This window comes from Diplodia corticola, assembly GCF_001883845.1.
Source record: "Diplodia corticola strain CBS 112549 chromosome Unknown scaffold22, whole genome shotgun sequence".
NCBI lineage: Eukaryota > Fungi > Ascomycota > Dothideomycetes > Botryosphaeriales > Botryosphaeriaceae > Diplodia > Diplodia corticola.
In genome coordinates, this window is record NW_017971501.1 from 116,600 (window position 1) to 135,016 (window position 18,417).

The 18,417-nt window shown below is 56.4% G+C and overlaps 5 protein-coding genes across 5 annotated transcripts; 3 read left to right on the forward strand and 2 right to left on the reverse strand.

Annotated features, from left to right (window-relative positions):
• Positions 1–68: 68 nt before the first annotated feature.
• BKCO1_2200032 (nad-binding protein) lies at positions 69–1,179 on the forward strand (the record flags this gene model as incomplete). Its single annotated transcript, XM_020272829.1, has 2 exons — positions 69–599; positions 655–1,179. The coding sequence occupies 2 exons, from the start codon at positions 69–71 to the stop codon at positions 1,177–1,179; spliced, it is 1,056 nt and encodes a 351-aa protein (XP_020130808.1).
• A 4,812-nt stretch (positions 1,180–5,991) lies between these two features.
• Positions 5,992–9,332, reverse strand: BKCO1_2200033 (von willebrand domain containing protein; the record flags this gene model as incomplete). The annotated part of the gene is made up of 3 exons (XM_020272830.1): positions 5,992–6,738; positions 6,821–7,711; positions 7,770–9,332. 3 exons carry the CDS (start codon positions 9,330–9,332, stop codon positions 5,992–5,994), a joined length of 3,201 nt encoding a protein of 1,066 aa, XP_020130809.1.
• Positions 9,333–11,714: 2,382 nt separating this feature from the next.
• BKCO1_2200034 (glycosyltransferase family 2 protein) lies at positions 11,715–14,470 on the forward strand (the record flags this gene model as incomplete). The annotated part of the gene is made up of 3 exons (XM_020272831.1): positions 11,715–12,110; positions 12,165–12,671; positions 12,725–14,470. 3 exons carry the CDS (start codon positions 11,715–11,717, stop codon positions 14,468–14,470), a joined length of 2,649 nt encoding a protein of 882 aa, XP_020130807.1.
• A 1,586-nt stretch (positions 14,471–16,056) lies between these two features.
• On the forward strand, positions 16,057–16,599 carry BKCO1_2200035 (uncharacterized protein; the record flags this gene model as incomplete). The annotated part of the gene is made up of 1 exon (XM_020272832.1): positions 16,057–16,599. The coding sequence occupies one exon, from the start codon at positions 16,057–16,059 to the stop codon at positions 16,597–16,599; it is 543 nt and encodes a 180-aa protein (XP_020130772.1).
• Positions 16,600–16,795: 196 nt separating this feature from the next.
• On the reverse strand, positions 16,796–18,310 carry BKCO1_2200036 (uncharacterized protein; the record flags this gene model as incomplete). The annotated part of the gene is made up of 1 exon (XM_020272833.1): positions 16,796–18,310. One exon carries the CDS (start codon positions 18,308–18,310, stop codon positions 16,796–16,798), a length of 1,515 nt encoding a protein of 504 aa, XP_020130805.1.
• Positions 18,311–18,417: the final 107 nt, after the last annotated feature.

Consider the following 18,417-nt stretch of genomic DNA (forward strand, 5'->3'; position numbering starts at 1 on the left):
CCCCTCCATCACCGCCTCCCGACATCCAATCAATTATACCCTCACGTCCAATATACCAGTCTGCCAACATGTCTCTGCCCACTCAGACTCGCCAATGGGTGCTCAACCGCACCATCGTCGGCGAGCCTGTCCTCGACGGCCCCAATGCCACCTTTTCTATCAAGACGGTCGACCTGCCACCCGTTAAGGATGGACAAGTCCTCCTCCGCACCAAGTTCCTCTCCAACGACCCCGCCCAGCGCGGCTGGATTTCGCCCCACAAGTCTCCCGACCGCCTCTATGTGCCTCCCGTCCAGGCTGGCGACACCATGCGCGCCGGCGCCATCGCCGAGGTCGTCGATTCCAAGTCCTCGTCGTTGGCCAAGGGTGCACTTGTGCAAACATATGCGGCGGGTTGGTCCGAGTACGTCGTCCAGGATGCTGCCGGCCTCCAGCCTCTTCAAGACATCCCTGGCGTCTCGCCGACCCACTACCTTGGCGCGCTTGGCTTGACTGGCCTGACGGCATACTACGGAACGAAGATCATTGCGGAGGCAAAACCGGACGACGTTCTTGTCGTCAGCGGTGCGGCTGGTGCTACGGGAAGCATGGTTGTACAGGTAAGGACGGCCAATAACTCTGTGGAAACCACGTGGGGCTCACCAATATGTGTAGATTGCGAAAAAGCTCATTGGCTGCAAGACCGTCATTGGCATCGCGGGCAGCGAATCCAAATGCGAGTGGGTAAAGAGCCTTGGTGCCGACCTCTGTCTCAACTACAAGGCTCCTACGTTCAAGCAGGACCTCATTGACGCGACGCCCAATTACGCGAACGTGTACTTCGACAACGTCGGTGGTAAGATTCTCGACCTTGTGCTGTCCCGCATGGCGCGGGAAGGCCGTGTTGCCCTATGCGGAGCCATCTCCGGCTACAACAGCACCTCGGGTCCCCAGCTGAACAACTGGTTCGAAGTCATCTCCATGAGGCTCCAACTGAGGGGCTTCATCGTGTTTGATTGGGTCCAGCAGGGAAAGGCAAAGGGCACCATCACCGAGATCGCAAACGCGGCCAAAGAGGGCCGGATCAAGATCAGCGACGAGGGCGAGACGGTGGTCGCCACTCGGTTCGATGAGATCCCGAAGACGTGGATGAAGCTGTTCGACGGGTCGAACACGGGGAAGCTGGTGTCCAAGCTGTGAGTGGCCGGGGAAAAAAAATTAAGATTATGGGAGAACGGGGGGTGTTGTTTTCATTTTGGTACGGCCGTGTGCAAAGGGGCGAGATGGTCAGTGGGTTGTTGGCGACACGCCCAATGGGACAGTGCACACTCGCATCGCGACACCCAAAATTGCGGTGCGTAAACCTTCCTGCGTTTGAGATATTCTTAGGAGCAGAGGACGGCCTGAGACACGGAGCAGGGCCGCCACCAATCGCACTGTTTCGCACTGTCTTGAATGCGCCCTCGATGTTGTGTTGCCGGGTCCTGGCGGCGCAAGCGACTGTTGTCTGCTTAATTATTCTGTGGTGATCAAATCCCGCGGCGGAGCTCGTGCGTCTTCCCTTCCATTTCTTTTCCTGTTGGGATGCTGGCGGGTTTTGCGGTGCGCGTGACCCGTGGATGGGGTTTCCAGGGTTGCGGAAGCCTGCAAACAGCTGTCTCCAACGGCCCGGGAAGACGTCTCCGCTTCTTCAGGAATTGGCAAACGGCAGGCTTGCAGGACCCGGCCGACTAGCCAATGCTGATCCGCCAGCGGATGATCGACCGTCAACGGTCCGACGCGGATGCCTTCCAGCGCTCGTGCCGCAAGGCCAGGCCTCAACTCATCAAAAAACAAACGCACCGGGAGACATGGACCACCGCCGCGTCCCATAAAGCCCGCGTCCGCTGCTGCTGCCCGCTCTCGCGGGCCCTTTGTGATGAGCGCAGCAGCAGCAGCCAGCCTTCCCCGGATCTCTCCCACCTGACACGGCTTTCGCGGGTCGAGCCCAAACGCTTCCCTGACAACACCCATAAGCGCAGCGATTACTCCGCGCCTTCCGCCAACGGGAACCCGTCAAGCCTCGTTCTGGACCCTTGCTGCCTGGTACGCCCGATTCGACGAGCCCCTCTTCTGCAGCCAAACGGACCCCACTGACAGTGCTTTCAGCAGGACTCAACACCAGCACAGCCCGTTCAGCGGAGAGATCGACAGGCTGCCACTGTGTGACACACTGCTCGCTCCGACCCCAACCGCATAAAGAGCCAGCGTCGACGACAAGCCCCAGCCTACTCTGCAGCCCCAATCCTCCTGCTCCGTCACGTTCCCGCCAAGTGCAAGACGCTGCTGTTCCGCGTGCCACGAACCTCCTGAGAAGCGTGCTCTCGATCGACGGCCAGACCCCGCTCTGAGTCAACAGACGCGGCCTCGACGAAGCCTCAGACGCGGCCTATACCCCGCCAGCGCCTCTCTCGCCAGCTCCAATCGCTCAACCACAACCCCCCGCGCCCGGGTCAGCACAACAACACCACAACGAGTCTCTCGACAATGTGCAAAGAGTACGAGCAGATCCACGCTTGCCGCCACTACGGCAGCAAGCGCCTCGAGATGTGCGAGCCCATCCGCGCCCGCCGCGGCTTCTGCACCGGCGTCGCCGAGTTCTACGAGCGCGTCGGCGAGAAGTGTTCCAGCTGCCAGCGCGCCGAGGGCTGGCTGCACGAGGGAAAAGCGACCACCGCCGTCGCCGCGCTCGCCAAGTGAGAGCGATACGAAGCGCCCCGCATGCATCCGGCTTCCAATGGCCTTTTCAACGCCGCCGAGTCTGTGCGCGCTGCTATCGTCACCCCTTCGGTTCCTCGTCCCTCGACTCGAGCTGGCTCCGCGTGGTTCAGGCTCCTACGGTCGGTTCTTGCTGCCCAACGCTGCTCCTACGCGCCTGAAAATGGTTCGATAAGAGGGGCATGTGTGGGTCCGGCTCCGGCTTTTGCCACTTCTTTTCTTCCCCAGCTTGTCTTGCTATTTGCTTTTTAATCTCGACCCCTCATGACACTAGATTGTACGGAGCTCTTGTTATTCGTGTTTCTTTTTCTTGTTGTCTCTTTGCAAAAGTTTGTATGATACCCTAGCGTGGAGTATGGCTCTCCTTTTTCTTAGCGCTGTCGTTTCTTTTTTTTTGTCCTCTTTTTTTCTTAGCCTTGCCGTTTTCAGCGTGTTTGGATTTCTTCTCTTCGCCTTCTCGATGACGGAATGAATGTTACTCTGGTATATCTTTTTCTTCATTTTTTTTTCAAACTTTTTTACTACCTCTTCTACCGCTTTATCTTCACTCACCTTTCTTGACTTGACTTGATCGTCTTCGTAGCAGTTCTACATCATCTTTGGTTAGCAACAAAAAGCATGTCGTGTTTTTGCCTCCTCCGCCAAAAATTTGCCCCTCTTGCCGTGATGTTTATGCGCAAATGACACCATATGTTATCCGAACACGACCGGACTGGATGAAGGCATGAAGAGATTACTTTTAGTCGACTCGCGGCTTCTTCCTAACATCAGTATTACTCCAATCTGGCGCCGCAACTCGCTCTATGACAAGGATACAATTATTCCACCAATCGTTGTGCGTCACCGTCAATTGGAAACCCTCGGCCCCTGTAAACTTGAATATTCATCGGCAAAAGCAGCTATCATTGGTATCAAACACTTAAAGAAAAAGCAGTCTGGAGTCAGTTGTTCATCCAGAAAAACTCGGACTCAATCCTGACTCCTTGGCAGCCCATTTTCGTTACATGCCTTCCTGACTGTTAAAACGGCCACCTTGATCTTCATAAACATCCTGGCATTCTTGCTTAGGGCATGCTCCAGACAAGACCGAGTAATTGACCTTAGGCCCCTTCTTATGCGTGCTATTGGCACATTTAACAACGGGCCTGATCTCGAAGTGCAAGCACCCGTTCCAACGAATGACCTTCTGCGAGCATCTGCAGTTCTTGGTGTCCCCGGTCTGCTCGTTGACTTTGCCGCTGGTACTCTTGTAGTCGGGCATGGCCAATGAGATCTGAGTCAGAGAAAGGTATCTGTATGAGGAGGCCTTGAGTTTCGGTCAACTTCGATGTGTGAATGGGGCTCTCTTCTTGCTTTGGGCCTGGCTATTGCTGTGCTTCACTATCGCCCTGCAGCTTCTGGTTGTTTATGTGCGGTATTGAGTATTACATTGCTCCAGCAATTATAGTAGTACTATACCGAAAGCTCCGCAGTCGTGTGGCCTGTTTCTGAACCTTTGTAGCTTATGGGTTGTTCGGGGATTGCTGTGTTGTCAATGCATGTCAAAGAGAAAACAAGAATGGTCGCTTTGGCACCCGGTACATCGAGCATGTAGCATGATGGCCAAGTCAATGGATTAACAAAAGGATTTAGAGTGCCTTCTGCGCTCAGGAGGCCCAGTCATCAAAGGCTCTGTGATGCCCGATCCGCTCCTGAGTTGTTGCACTATCTTATCGTTCGCGACTTGGCAGGACCTGGTGGTAAGTGGTTTTGATAGCAATACCAGTTTTTCCCATGAATTTTGCGGAGACATGTCCTCTAAATAAGCTTTTTCTTTTGTCATTATCATGTAAATAACTTCATGGACCACGCAGACTACTTTCAGCATAGCTTTGTAGGCCACCTCGGGGGCATCCGGATGACCGAGCTTGTCACGCAAACGGATGGGCTCCGAGGATTACGCAACGTTGTAAACATAGGTGTCTCAATGCAAATACAACTTTCAAGCCCGTAGAAATACACACAAACATAGGGCTCGGTGGTATCTCACACCCCGTCATCAATGTGCTTCGACTCGGCGTTGATGTAACGCCTACTCGTCATGAGTACCCGACACATGTTCCAGTGTATAAAAAGCATGCTGGAAGAGATATAAAGGTCAGACAAAGCAATACGCCGCTGGAACATCTGGCAGGGCCATCAATCAGTGGCCATATTGTGTTGTCACACGGAGAACGTCAGCCACCCTCGAACGAAGATCCTGAGCGGACCACACAAGCAGCTTGCAAGCCCATCGTGCTTGACCTAGAGCGGAGGTTGCGAGTCGTTTTGCGTCTATGGGTGCAGAGCACCGTATCAGATTACCCGGGGAGCCTCTGCCCAGTCTACCGCCGACGTCTCCGCGTCTAAAGCCCCGCGCTCACGCACCGGTATATTTCACTCGGACGGACATCTGCTGCTCATCCGTATGAAGGCTCACGAAAATGACCTCATCATCGACGCCCTGCTGACTCTACCAAGACGTGGCGTGAGATCTAGATTGCGCGCCACGAGACAAACGGGGGAAAAAAGCAACAACATGCACTCATTCACTAATCACACTTCCCTTTCCCTCCACATGATATTTTTCTTTTCAAAGGTTGACATCACAGACTACGTAGTTGGCGTGACAAGAAAAGAAAAAAACACAACCGGAGACCATGATAAACCACTTTTTAAATTCTTTTTTGGAATACCCACTGCTGAAAAATTGTATCACGAAAGCTACTACTACTCCTTCCTCTGCAGAGCCTTGCAGATCGAGCAAGACTACGTGCACTCGCTCATCGACAATGTGCCTGCAAGTCGTCACCCGCTACTCGTGCGGCCACAAGAAAAAGACACGTAGGATCCTCTGCACCAAGGCGCAGGGCAGGTTCTGCGGCACAATGAGAGTCACCGAGAATTCCAACGCGTTTCCATGCCGCCCGGGCTGCCGCGGCCCGCAACCGGCAGAGTCTCCGTGGGTATACTGAGGATTTCGAGGGGACGGTTTGAATGAAAGGATGATGATGTAGTATAGTAGCCCGGCCCTGCCACGGCGTGACATTAGTGTTACTTTTGACTGACGAATACAAAGTTATGATATAACGAATATTTTGAGTAAGTCACGGAGAAGCCCGCCGATGATTCCTTTCATCGGCTTCCGCATTATTTTTTTTTCTCCCCCCCATTTCAGTGTCTGGACCGTCCGAACGCCTGCCAGCTAGCAAATTCGCATCCCACCCACTCAACACCTCATCCCTGCTTCCCCATCAAGAGCGCCTCCGCCTTCTCCTTCATAGCCCCAATCTTCTCGCCATCAACGCCCTCGCACTCCTTGAGCCACTCCTCCGCCTTCTCAACGACCAACTCCCACGTCTCCTCCTCCTCGGCCACCTTCAGCCTCAAGAACGCGACCGCCAACACCGTCGCCACCACCTTGTCAATCACGCTGGACTCGACTCCGGCGCACCCCAGTTCCCTCGACACGCCCGCGACGCCATCCACACCGGGCAGACCGCCCACGGCGTCGACCAGCCGCTGATCCAACGCCCACGATCCCTCGAACGTCTGCAGCGCGATGATGCACTCGAGAGGCGACGCGTCGTCGTGCGCCTTCGCCCCTTTCAGCTGCCCGTCTTCGTCCTCACCCACGTCCGGCGTCACTACTTCGAACTCCACGGGTGCAGGCTCTCCCACCAGCGCCGCATTCACCGCCACCTTCTTCTTCTTCTTCACGCTGGGGGAGTGCTGGATGTGCTGAATCACCATCTCCTGTTCCTCAAGCTGTTCGTCAGGCATGAAGGCGGCGCTGGCCACAACGCCGCCAGGAGGGCCGCCGGCGCGGAGAGTAAGGGGAGGAACTCCCGACGATGAGGAAGCATGATCTGGTGGCGGCAGCGAGAATCGCGCATCGGTTTGCAAGAATGTGTCAAAGTCGAAGTTTTGGAGGGTGTCGCCGCTTGGTGAAAAGGAGAGACCAAGGTCGGAACCAGAGTTGGACTAGTAAAAAAGGCAAGTTAGCGTCAGAAAATCGGGAACTTCGAGGGGAAAAACTAGGACAATGGAGGGCGATTGTATTTACGTTGCTGCTTCCTGGTCCCGCCGTCTGCGCACCGGCAGGGTTCGCGGTGGAGACGGCAGATGGCTGTTTCGTGGCTGGTGCGGCCTGTTGAATGCACCTGAGGCGCTTCCCCAGAGCCGAACCACCGCGGCCACCGCGGCCACCGAGGCCACCGCGGCCACCACGGCCACTATAGTACTTAGGGGCAAGGGCAACACGACGGTTCTGTGTGGCTAACATGTGCATGGGGGGAGGAACTACCTTTTCCGGATGAAGCATCATGAGACTTTGCTGGTAGTCTACAATACCGGAGGATGTGGCGGGGTTTGGCTCGACATCCAAGTATTCCCAGTCCCGGCTCAGTTCTGCGTCTTGCTTCTCGTGATCTTGCTCCAGCGCGACGAAGGAGCACCATTTCCCGCCAACTTGGAACTCGACGCCCAAGCGCACGGCTTCGCGCTCGACCAACTCATCCCAGCGGCCCTGCATCTTCTCTTTCAGCTTGGAGCCAGTGGCATCGACGGCCTCCGAAAGCCAGCCGCGCCCCTCCTCGAGTTCGCTGACTGCCTTTCGAGCGGCGAGTTGGTGGACCGTCTCGCCTTTTCCATCGTTCTCCGAAACGACTGTCACGGGTATCTCAAGCTCAAGTGGCCCGTGAGACGAGGTGCCGCGGAGAATGACTGAGTTCGGCGTACGGTTGGCTCCGGGTGAGTTTGGTGATAGGAGTAGATAGATGGTACTGCGGTTGAAGGGAAAGAGTGCGGGTATCCGCGAAGGTGCTTGAAGAATAGCCGGCGAGTCAAGCGGAGGAAGGTGAGCGTAGCGATGTTGGCCATCGCTGGACGTCTTGTGGGGTTCCGGCGCATCAAGGTCTACCGAGGGGTTGAACAATGATGTTGGATCCTTTTGTGCCTATGAGAGGGTTAGAACGGGATATAAGAGAGGTCGCTCACAGCCGGGGGATGCTTACCGTCTCCGGTTTGGTCGGGGATTCGGTATCCCGCAAGTCGAGGTGGATACGGAGACTATCGGTAACCTTTTCGACAAGCTCGAACCCATCGTCAGTATCACGATGTTTCTCGTCTGCATATTTGACCTCCAAGCTGTAGTCGGTGATATGCGGAGAGAGCGCGCCCTTCAACATGCGCACAATCTTCTTGTCCATCTTTTCGTTTTCGCCAACCGCTTGGGAGAAGCCGTTGCCTGCTCTTGCGATGCCTTCAACGAGCGCGGAGCTTGCATAAAGTCCCACGCCCAGGGTGAAGACACGGGCCGACTCGTTCTTGTCGTGGATCTGTTGGTTCAAATATTGGAAGATGTCCTCGTGACCCCAGACATCGCCGTCGGTGAGAAGCATGACCTCGAGCTCCATGTCCTTGTGACGATTCTCGAAGGTGGCCTTTAGCGGTGCGAAGATCTCGGTGCCGCCGTAGTCGTCACTGAAACTCTCGACATGCTTGATGGCTTCCTCGAGGGAATCCTGGCTGTAAGATTTACTTTTCGGCCAGAGGAAGGTGTAATCACTGCCAAAGGAGCAGATGTTGAACTTCACGCCGACAGGCAAACTCTTCAAGAAGAGCTTGAGAGCCTGGATGGCGGTGGGTATCTTGCGTCCGTCTCCCATGCTACCGCTGCGATCGCAGATGAAGACAATTTCCGGCCTAATTGACGGCAGCGAGAACTTGGGCACCAGGGTTGCCATGAGAGCGCGCTGCTGGGGGATACGCGGATGTGTCTCAAGGATTGCGGTGGGGTTACCCGTGTCCTTGGCAACCAGCTGAATGATGAAGTCTTTGTCGAGCTCTGCGGTGCCGAGGCTGAGGGTTGCAGATGCCTTCGTTGTGGTGGGCTCTGCGTCGGGAGCCATCGACGTCGTACCCAGTGAAACGGCGATGGGGTGAGTTGGCGATCGCAGCTGCTGGATGGGCGAGCCGTCGTCGGAGACTGCATCAATGACAATTTCCATGCCGGAGCTGGCGTGGGCCTGTGGGTTGGCAAGCAGCTCGCCGGGGTATTGGCCATAGCGAGGGGCGATGGCGGTAGGGATGGTAAAGCGGATGCCATCGACTTCTGCGTCGTGTTTTAGTTCACCAAGATAGGTGATTTCGGCGACGATGGTTGCGGCCGGGGGGATGTTGGCCACTGTTGTGGTGAAGACATCGGCGGCGTCGGGCAGCTGCTCCAGCAGACCGGCAACCTGGCCCCGCTCGGCAGCCTGGCGGAAGTCTTGCCTGGCCTTCTCTTTTTCCTTGACTTGGCCTTTGATGAGCCGACCGGCTACGCGGCAGGTGAAGGCCACGACGGAAACGCCGTCGTAGAGCGGGAATGTGTAGCGCACATTCCTGATGGCCTTTGCCTGGTCGGGGTTGGTGAAGGTCTGTGTAAGAAGAGTACGAGAGGTCTTGGAGAGAATGGTCGTGTGGGACTTGAGGCCGACCTGTGGAAGGTAGTGTCTCTGGCTGTTCTCCCAGGGAGCGGCGTCGGCTCGATGGGTGGTGTAGTAGAAACCGCAAATGTGCTCGTGGAACGCCATGGAGGGAAGACAGGGGTGTGGTGGCTGCTTTGGCAGCAGAGGATTGAAGAGGAGTGAGAAATCCAAAAGGGTTTGAGGAGGTTAAATAGTAGCGTGGGAGTGGCGCAGCCCTGCTGCCTACAGCTTAAACGACGGCCTAATCATGAGTAGTCATAAGTTCCCAATCAGGAAATGTTGAGACGCTAATAGAGGAAAGCACACGGTAGAGCTGAAAGATGGCTGAAGGCGGTGCAAAAAAGATTGCTCGTTGTTGTGCCACAGTGCTTCCCCAGGTGCCCAGGTGGGATGCGAGTGGGGCGGGGGGTGAGCATGACGTCGTTGTTGCGCCACAGGCCCAGCCCCAACCATCTTCCATTCCTCTCCCGTCTCCAGCGCCTCATGGCCGGTTGCAGCGGGGCTCAAGTACGTCGAGCCGCCCAAAATGCCGCGCCCTGCTGCCGCTATTCTGACCAGCTCATCAGCTCCCGTACTACTGATCAGGACATAGGACTTGGCTCCGTCGGGAGTGCCACAGTGCGACATGGCCATATCGGAGCCAGAGACGCGTGCGCGCCCATGCACAGCAGAAGCTTGTACTCATTGTACTCAAGCGCGTGCAGCACCCAGCGCTGTGGGTCCTTATCGAGTGTATTTGAGTTGAAGAAAGCGCGTTCGCGTGGCTTCAGGCAGCCACATTCCGGCGTGCAGACCAAGATGGACCGAGATGGACCAAGATGGATGTCGGTGGTCTCGAACGGGTAGCAGTGAGGCTGAAAAGGGCGATCGCGGCCCAGATAGTCAAGGCTGGATCTGCAGTGAGGCGGCTGCAGCCGTAGCGGCAATCGCGAGCAGACGTGTCGCTGGCACCATGTCTGCCCTGTCTGGCAGCATCTGGGCGCGTCTCTGCACTCGACTGACTCGGCGGAAAGTGGGAGGCACGGAGGAGCTGCGAAGGTCGTCTGGTGTGATCGGGCATGGTCGTAGCCTCCGCGGGTGCATGCGGCGCCTGCCCGCTTCGAGTCGCCGCTCGTATCCGCCCCTGCCGGCTCCAGCGCCCCCACTGCCTCTGCCATTCTCTGCCACTGCTGCTGCCAGAAAACACTACCGAGGCCGTGCCACCCTGTCCCCCGCCGGGAGCCACAAACCCAACGACGCACCCGTACACAGTACCATCAAGAGATCCAAGGCACGACCCCGCAGTACACGCCAAGCCATCCGCAGCATCGCAACCAACCAGGATCCAGGCTGCTCTCGTCGGTGCAACGGTGTGAGGGAACCGCGACGGACCATCTTCGAAACAATGCAACGGCCTGGGTTCCGCACTGCGCCAGAGGCTGCGCCAGAGGCTGCGCGCCGTTGGCGAAGCCGCGCCGTCGACGGCCTGCATGGTTCGCCCAGGGGTCGTGTGTGCCCTGCCCGCCCGCCATTGGCCCGCCACTGGCTCGCCTGCCAGGGCATCGCTTACAACCACCATTAGCCGCTTTTCGCCGTGATAACGACACGGCCTGCATCCCTAAGAATAGCAGCCATGCCGCTCCAGCGCGAGCCCCCAGCCAGTCGCCTCATCACCACCAAGCTCCGTGGCCACTCTGCCTGCGACATGGCGCTGCCGAAGAACATGCCCTGATGCCTGCTGCTCGACCCCCCGAGTCCTGACCCGTCCTGACCCCGCCGCAATATTGCATCCGCCTGACTGAAATCCGCGCCGCCGCCTCTGCCTTCACCAGCCCTGCATCGCCCGGCGAGATCAGAGTCCCACAGCTGCGTCGCCGACGGGTCCAGCTCGAGCAGCAGCGGTGCAGCTTCTATCGATTCGGCAGTGCGACATTTCCAGAACCCAGCCCTCGCTCGCAAGGATTGGCTATCGTGCAGATACGGCCGGCCATGTCCGCAAGCTGCCTGGCGTTTTAGGTTTTGCACAAGGTTGTTGGGGGCCGCCGATAGCGTGGGCCAGACGCACCCACACCATGCTGCAAATCATGCCCATGGGCCATGGCCCCCGAGCACCCGTCTCCATGTGCCACACTTCCTCTTTCCGGCCAAGCTGCGCGAGGAAACCTCCCTCGCACCGTGCCTAGCCCACTCCGACCCTCCCAGCATGCCGGTCACTCCCGCTTGTCGTGGCAATGAGCCGCCCACTGGACGCTATCTCGCATGTCCACCGCCGTCTGCCCTACCACCTTGGCAGCAATCCTTTTCCGAGCTCCAATATATCATCGTGCCGTCTCCCAGCATTCCGGCTGCTTCACCCTCCGTCTTTCGCTTTTCGCACAATCAGCCGTAGGCTCTGAGCCCTGGCTCCCTCTCTCGTTCCCAGACCCTTGCTCTGTGTGTAGCAAGCATCCTCATATCCCTGCCTACTGCCACTTGGTCTGTGACCCTGCCGCCTTTCGCTGGTTCGTCATGGGTCTCAAATCGTACTTTGCCCCTCGCAAGGGCGAAGACAAAAAGAAGGCGGAAGTCACGACTGAGAAGCCAGTCGAGCCACGGCCTGACAGCTTGCCGCCGCTCGATTCGCCTCGACCTGCTTACATTGCAGGCTCGAGCGGCTCCTCTCCCTATGGATCCCGTCCGAACTCTCTCTACCGAAACTCGGGCATGGACCAGCTGAGCGAGATCAAGTGCGATGTCATGGTCAACTGGCTCCACTCCCAGCAGGAGGAGAAACTGTGGTGCGCCGGCGAGTATGAGGAGGGTGTTGTCTTGAAGAAGGCCCGAGGCTCGTACGCATGCTGTCCTGCAGAGCTGGCAGAAGAGCCGAATGGGTTCCTGAAGGCTATCGAGCAGCTCAATGTTCGCGTAAGTTTGCCGCAGCTCATCTTGCTCGAAGTCGTCCTGACATGGGTGCCATAGGTTGCCATGACTGTCAACACCCGCGTCATCAAGATCTTGCTCCACAACAACAACCTGCCGTACGTCGAGATCCAGAAGGGCCTGCGAGTGCAGGTGCTTCCCGACATGTCGTTCCTGCCGCGTTGCCAGAAGCACCAGTTCGCTGCCTTCATTGCCGATCGCGGGATTCTTGTCGTTTGGGAAGACCAGCCGAAAAAGCTGCTCGAGCGCATCAAGAACATCGAGGCTGCCCTCATGGACATGATATGGCAGGAGGGTGAAGACGGCGACGACGAGAAGAAAGAGGCCTCGTACGACGTCTACGAGGTCGAGGACCCCGAGGCGGCTGAGGAAAAGCCCCGCAGGACCGTCTTGGTCCAAGCCCTGATCACGGCATGCACCATGATCGTCACCTGCGCTGCCATTGGCTCTGGCTGGCGCGAAATCGCCGTCCAGCTGCAGGTCGACGGCAACTACATCCGCCTCGCTTTCGCCGCCGTGGTGATTCCACAGGCATGGCTGTCTCTGGTAAGTGCTTGCCACGCATCCCGCATCCATAGCTCCAACTGACCCACCTGCAGTTCTTCTTCCAGGCTCTTGTCGGCAACATCGCGCAGATAATTGGACCCATCGGCCAGGTTAACGAAAACAGCAAGTACTACTCTGGGATTGCCCCTCGCCGGTTGAACCGCGACACTGGTGTTCTTCCCCATGTGACTATCCAGTGCCCCGTCTACAAGGAAGGCCTTCATTCGGTCATTGAGCCCACCATTCGCTCCATCAAAGCCGCCATCTCCACTTACGAGATGCAGGGCGGCACTGCCAACATCTTCGTCAACGACGATGGCATGCAGTTGCTTCCAGAGGAAGAGGCTCGCGAACGTCAAGAATTCTATGATGAGCATAGCATTGGCTGGGTCGCTCGTCCCAAGCACAACCCCAAGCCTGCTGAGGGCGAAGAGGTCTTCTTGCGCCGCGGAAAGTTCAAGAAGGCTTCCAACATGAACTATGCCCTTTGGGTTTCCAACCGTGTCGAGGAGAAGCTGGTCCCTCTGCACCGCTCGGATGCCTGGACTCAGGACGACGAAGCTGCCGCCTACCGCAATGCCCTTGCCGAGGTTGTCGCCGAAGACGAAGGTCGCACTTGGGCCGATGGCAACATCCGCGTCGGTGACTACATCCTGCTGATCGACTCTGATACCCGTGTCCCCAAGGATTGCTTCCTCGAAGCTGTCAGCGAAATGGACCAGTCTCCTCAGGTCGGCATCATCCAGTACTCTTCGGGTGTCATGAACGTTACCGACAGCTTCTTCGAGCGCGCCATCACCTACTTCACCAATCTGATCTACACGCAGATTCGCTTCTCGGTCGCTTGCGGTGACGTTGCACCCTTTGTTGGCCATAACGCTTGGCTGCGCTGGTCTGCCGTCCAGAACATCGCTTACGATTGCAAAGACGACCACCGCGAAAAGTACTGGAGCGAGGCGACTGTGTCCGAGGATTTCGATATGGCTCTGCGCTTGCAGACTGAAGGCTACACCATTCGCCTCGGCGCGTACAAGGGTGACGGCTACAAGGAAGGCGTGTCTCTTACGGTCTATGATGAATTGGCTCGCTGGGAGAAGTATGCGTACGGCTGCAGCGAGCTGATCTTCCATCCTCTCCGCTATTGGCCCATCCGCGGACCGTTTACCAAGCTCTTCCGCAGGTTCATCATGTCTAGCATGCCGCTGCCTTCGAAGCTTACCATTATGGCGTACATTGGCACCTACTACGCCATTGGCTCTGCCTGGATCCTGACTTTGCTCAACTACTTCATCATTGGCTGGTTTAACGGTTACTACGACCATTACTACACGTCTTCGTTCGAGATCTACTTTGGCATTGTCGTCGTTTTCAATGCCCTCGGCAACATCGCGCTTGGAATTCTCCGCTACCGTACTGAGGAAAAGCCGCTCCTTTCGGCGTGGGTCGAATGCTTCAAATGGGTGCCGCTTCTCACTTGCTTCCTGGGCGGCCTGTCGTTGCACGTCTCGCAAGCCATTCTCTGCCACATGTTTTCCATTGACATGTCGTGGGGCGCGACGGCCAAGGAAGCCGAGAACATCTCTTTCTTCGAGGAGATTCCGCGTGTGCTCAAGCGCTTCAAGTACACCTTCATCTTCTGCATCGCCTGCATCGCCCTCATGGTCTGCGGCTCCTACTTCTTCCCGCCGCTCTACCAGGTCAACACCTTCGTCGCCATTTGGCCCCTGTCTACCATCGTTGCCGCACACCTGCTCCTTCCCATCGCCCTGAACCCGAATCTGATGCTGTTCACGTGGTAGAGGAGACCTCGCGCAGCATGCCACACCGCGCTTGTGGGAGGAGCCCCAGGGATCCCTGGCGGGTTTCTGCGACTCTTGATCTTTTATTTCCCCTTTTCTCTTTATACATAGATGGAGAATGGTGCACACACATGTCTGATGAACGGGTACGCCCATGTTTTTTCCGTTTTGATTTTCTCTTTACTATTGAAACTGATGACATGAACACCCACTCCTTGAGATACCACATGCATGTATCATGATGATTGTCGGTAATATTTAGACGGAACGTAATGTCTTTGACAGGTATTAGTATATAGCAATGACACTCTGCAAAGTCAATTCCCAAACAATTCGACCTGCTTGTGATTTTTAACATCCGTTGAATCTTGTCATAATGAGAAGTCAACACTTGTTCGGGGGCATGAGGTTTGGTGGAAAGTGTTACATTGAGGGTCTTTGTTGTCTATGCTCTACCCATGCATCCGCGTCCACTTCCCAGTTTTTTCACCCCTTTCTAAGATCCAGCCTTGCCTTTGAGTCCCCCGTCGACGAAAATCCCGCGTGCTGTCATCCAACATGTCGTATCGGATCCCCGCGAGAGACAGGCGCTGCACATTGGTCGCTCTAGCGCTTGGAGGGTCGACCGAGGGACTGTTTCCTGATCAGCATCCGTCACTTCCCCCCCTTCTCTGCAAAAAATCACCGCAGCCTGCAGGAGAAGGTAGCTGCGGGAAGGGTAAGGGAAAGGCGAAGCTGCGCGGCTTTGGCAAGGGTAGGGCTGCACGTACCTGGCAGGTGCCACAGGCATCGCCCTGCTGCCAGACGTAGTTGCGGCAGCCATGAGAGTCCCAGTACGCGCAGGCGTAGCGGCTGTATCCTTCTCCGCCAGGCATGTTTGCTGTGGTTCGTGGAAGGGGATGAGGGTTGCAGATGAGGCAGGAGGGCCGAAGTGAATGTCCGTCGAGCTGGTTCTTGCCGTGGTGATGATGTTGTTGTAGAATGGCTTGCTTCCGAGTGCTGTGCGCGGCGCGCCTTCTTATGGCACTCGCGATCAGACTTCAGGATTGATGCTACAAATCCATTGACGGCGCCTTCTTCAGGTTTTGTCATGCGTCTTTGGAAGCATACACGGCACGTTCCCGCACAGGCCTCGATTTGGGCCTTTTCGTGCATCGTGAGGAACGCAAACATCGAAACAATTGCCGCGGGAACACGGCAGTCAGAAAGTATTTCTAATGCACGATCGGAGGAGTAGACGGCATCTCACTTGATCATCGCACGGTGGGTGACGAAAGAAACCGACCTCGGGCGATCCTCTTTGTGGGCAGTGGAAGAAGACAGCCGAACGGAGATGTAGGTCTGGACATGACTTCTCCATGTAGACTTCCGGATATGGAAGCGGGTGTCAAAACGTGTACATGATGAAGTTCTACTTCCTGTACGGGTGTTGGTTGCTCTTTCCCGTTCCTGTCAAGCGTAGGTGATGACCGTCTTTTTTCCTCGCCGCTTCTTCACCCATTCATCCCACAACCATTGTCACACCATCAAAACGCATTACTACACTTATCTCACTACGAACGGTAGCCGTCGTTGGCATCGAGAACATGGAGCGGCACCACGTCGAAGATATACCACGCCTGACCGGAGCGGATAACTTTCTCGAATGGCAGAGGGCTCTCAAGCTCAAATTGAGGAGCCTTCACCTGCTATCCTGCATTTACGACACGCGTATGCACCACCAACGGGAAAAGGAGTACAATCAAGTCTTCGACATCCTCCTATTGACCGTCCATCAAGACATTTTCAACTCGCTGGACTTCAGCACCCCTCACAGAATATACAGCCAGCTCGTCTGTCGCTACACTCCGTCTATCCACGATCAATTTGTCAAATGGGCCATCATGCGCTTTAACAGTCAAAATGCGACCAAGGAGGGCTTCGCGGCGAGATGGATCGAAGAAAAGTCGGATGTTGAGTACGCTGGAATGTCCATTTCCGACGAACTAGGCGCATCCGTTTTCTGCGTGGCTGTTGCAGACGTTGGCGACACATGGGATCAAGCTCGGTCAAAGCTCGCCATCGATGACTCTCATCCCTGCGAGATGGGAGCTATAATGAGATGGCTCAACCGAGACACCATGGGATAGCACATCTCGACCGTATCGGGGTGGCTAGGCAACCATTTCCTTTCAGTGAATGCACCCATCCATTCGTTTGCTAGTCGGGGTCCAGAGTGAATTCAAATGACAATTAATCATTTTTCTCGATTGACAAATTGAACCGAACTACTTACCGTGCAGTAAGCTTACCGTCGCCGCACACTGGACCCCACTCACTCCAATCTCAAATATCCCAATCGATCTCAAACTCTTCCCAATTGCCATCATGCACTCCCTCATCCTCCTGCTTTTTTCCCTCAATGGTGTGAGCCTCCGAAGCTGCGGATAAATCACCCTTCTTTATACCGACTGTCGTATTGTGTGGCTCCTGTGCCTTTCCTTTCCGTCCACCGTTGCTCTTCGTCCCCGATGCCTTACGCTTCTTCGCTGCCCTCCCATCCTCCCCATCCTCATAGCACGCTCCCGTCTTACCCGACTTTGCCTTATTCCTACTCCTTTTCCTCTTCCCCGCCATCCAACGATCCCTCTCCTCCTCCTCCTCCTCCTCCTCATCATCATCATCACCATCGTCCCCAACCCACTCTTCATCACCATCATCATCACCCCGATGCCCCTCCCCCACTTCCACCCCCCACCCCTTCACCGTCCCCGCCACGCCCTCGACCAAGACCTCCCACCGCCTCCTCTCCCCCTCCAAATCCCAATCCCAATCCCAATCCCAATCCCGCCCATCTTCTTCTCCCCCCTCGCCCTCCCCCTCCCCCTCCTCCCTCTCCTCTCCCACCACGCCCGTCACCTCCTCAAACCACCCCCCCACAACCCCATGCACCGCATCCAACTCCTCCACCCCCTCGACGAACCCCGCCAGACTGCCGCCTCCCGCCCGGTCGTCGTCGACCACGACGACGTCCGCCTCGCTCGCCTCGCCCGCGGCGATGGCGGCGAGTGCGCCTTCTAGCCGCGCGGACAAGGTCTGCAGGGCGGCGGCCGTGGGGGCGAGGAGGTTCGTGATGGTTTCGATGGTTTCAGTGGTGGTGGTAGTAGGCTGGGCGGTTGTGGGGAGGGGTTGTTGTTCGGGTTGGGGTTGCGGCGGTTCTGCTGCTGCTGCTGGTATTGGTACTTGCGGCTCTTCTTGCTGCTTTTCTTCTTGCTGCTTTTCTTTGTCTTTTTCTCCTTCCTTGCTGATGGTGGGGGTGGTGCCAATGGGGGCGGCGGCGACGGCGGGGGTAGAGTTGTCGGGCGAAGTGAGGTCGGTCGGGATGTCGCTGTTGCCGCGTCGTCCACCGGTGGTGACTTTGTCGTTGTCGTCGTCGTCGTCGTCGTCATAGCCAATGTAGTCGATGTCGGAGAGATCGGAGATCTCGGGGGGTAGTAGGCTGTTACCGACGTCTCCGCCTTTGTCGTCGTTCTTGGCGTCGTGGGCGATATCGTCGTCGTAGTTGAGGTAGTCGATGTCAGACAAGTCTGATATCTCGGGGGGTAGTAATGGTAGGCTACTGTCGAGGCTACTGCTTTTGTTGTCGTTGTCGTTGTTATTTTCGTCGTCGTCGCCGTGGTTAGTTGCCGAGTTGGAGGCGGGGCTGCTTGTCTTCCTTCTCTTGTGAAGAGGAACAGTAACGGAGGCGGACTTGGTGGAGGTGCGAGAAGAGGACCTCTTCGCGGAGGCGGCACGCTTTGGCGGCTTCTTCTCTTTCGGCTGCTGCGCCTTTCTAGCAGAAGAACGAGTTGCGCGAGGCATATTCTCTCTTTGGTTCCCTTCCTCTTCCTAAAGGATCACAACATATGATGGAAGTGGATCTGAAGTGACAGTGACACTATTCGAACTGTTAGACAAGAGACGAATGC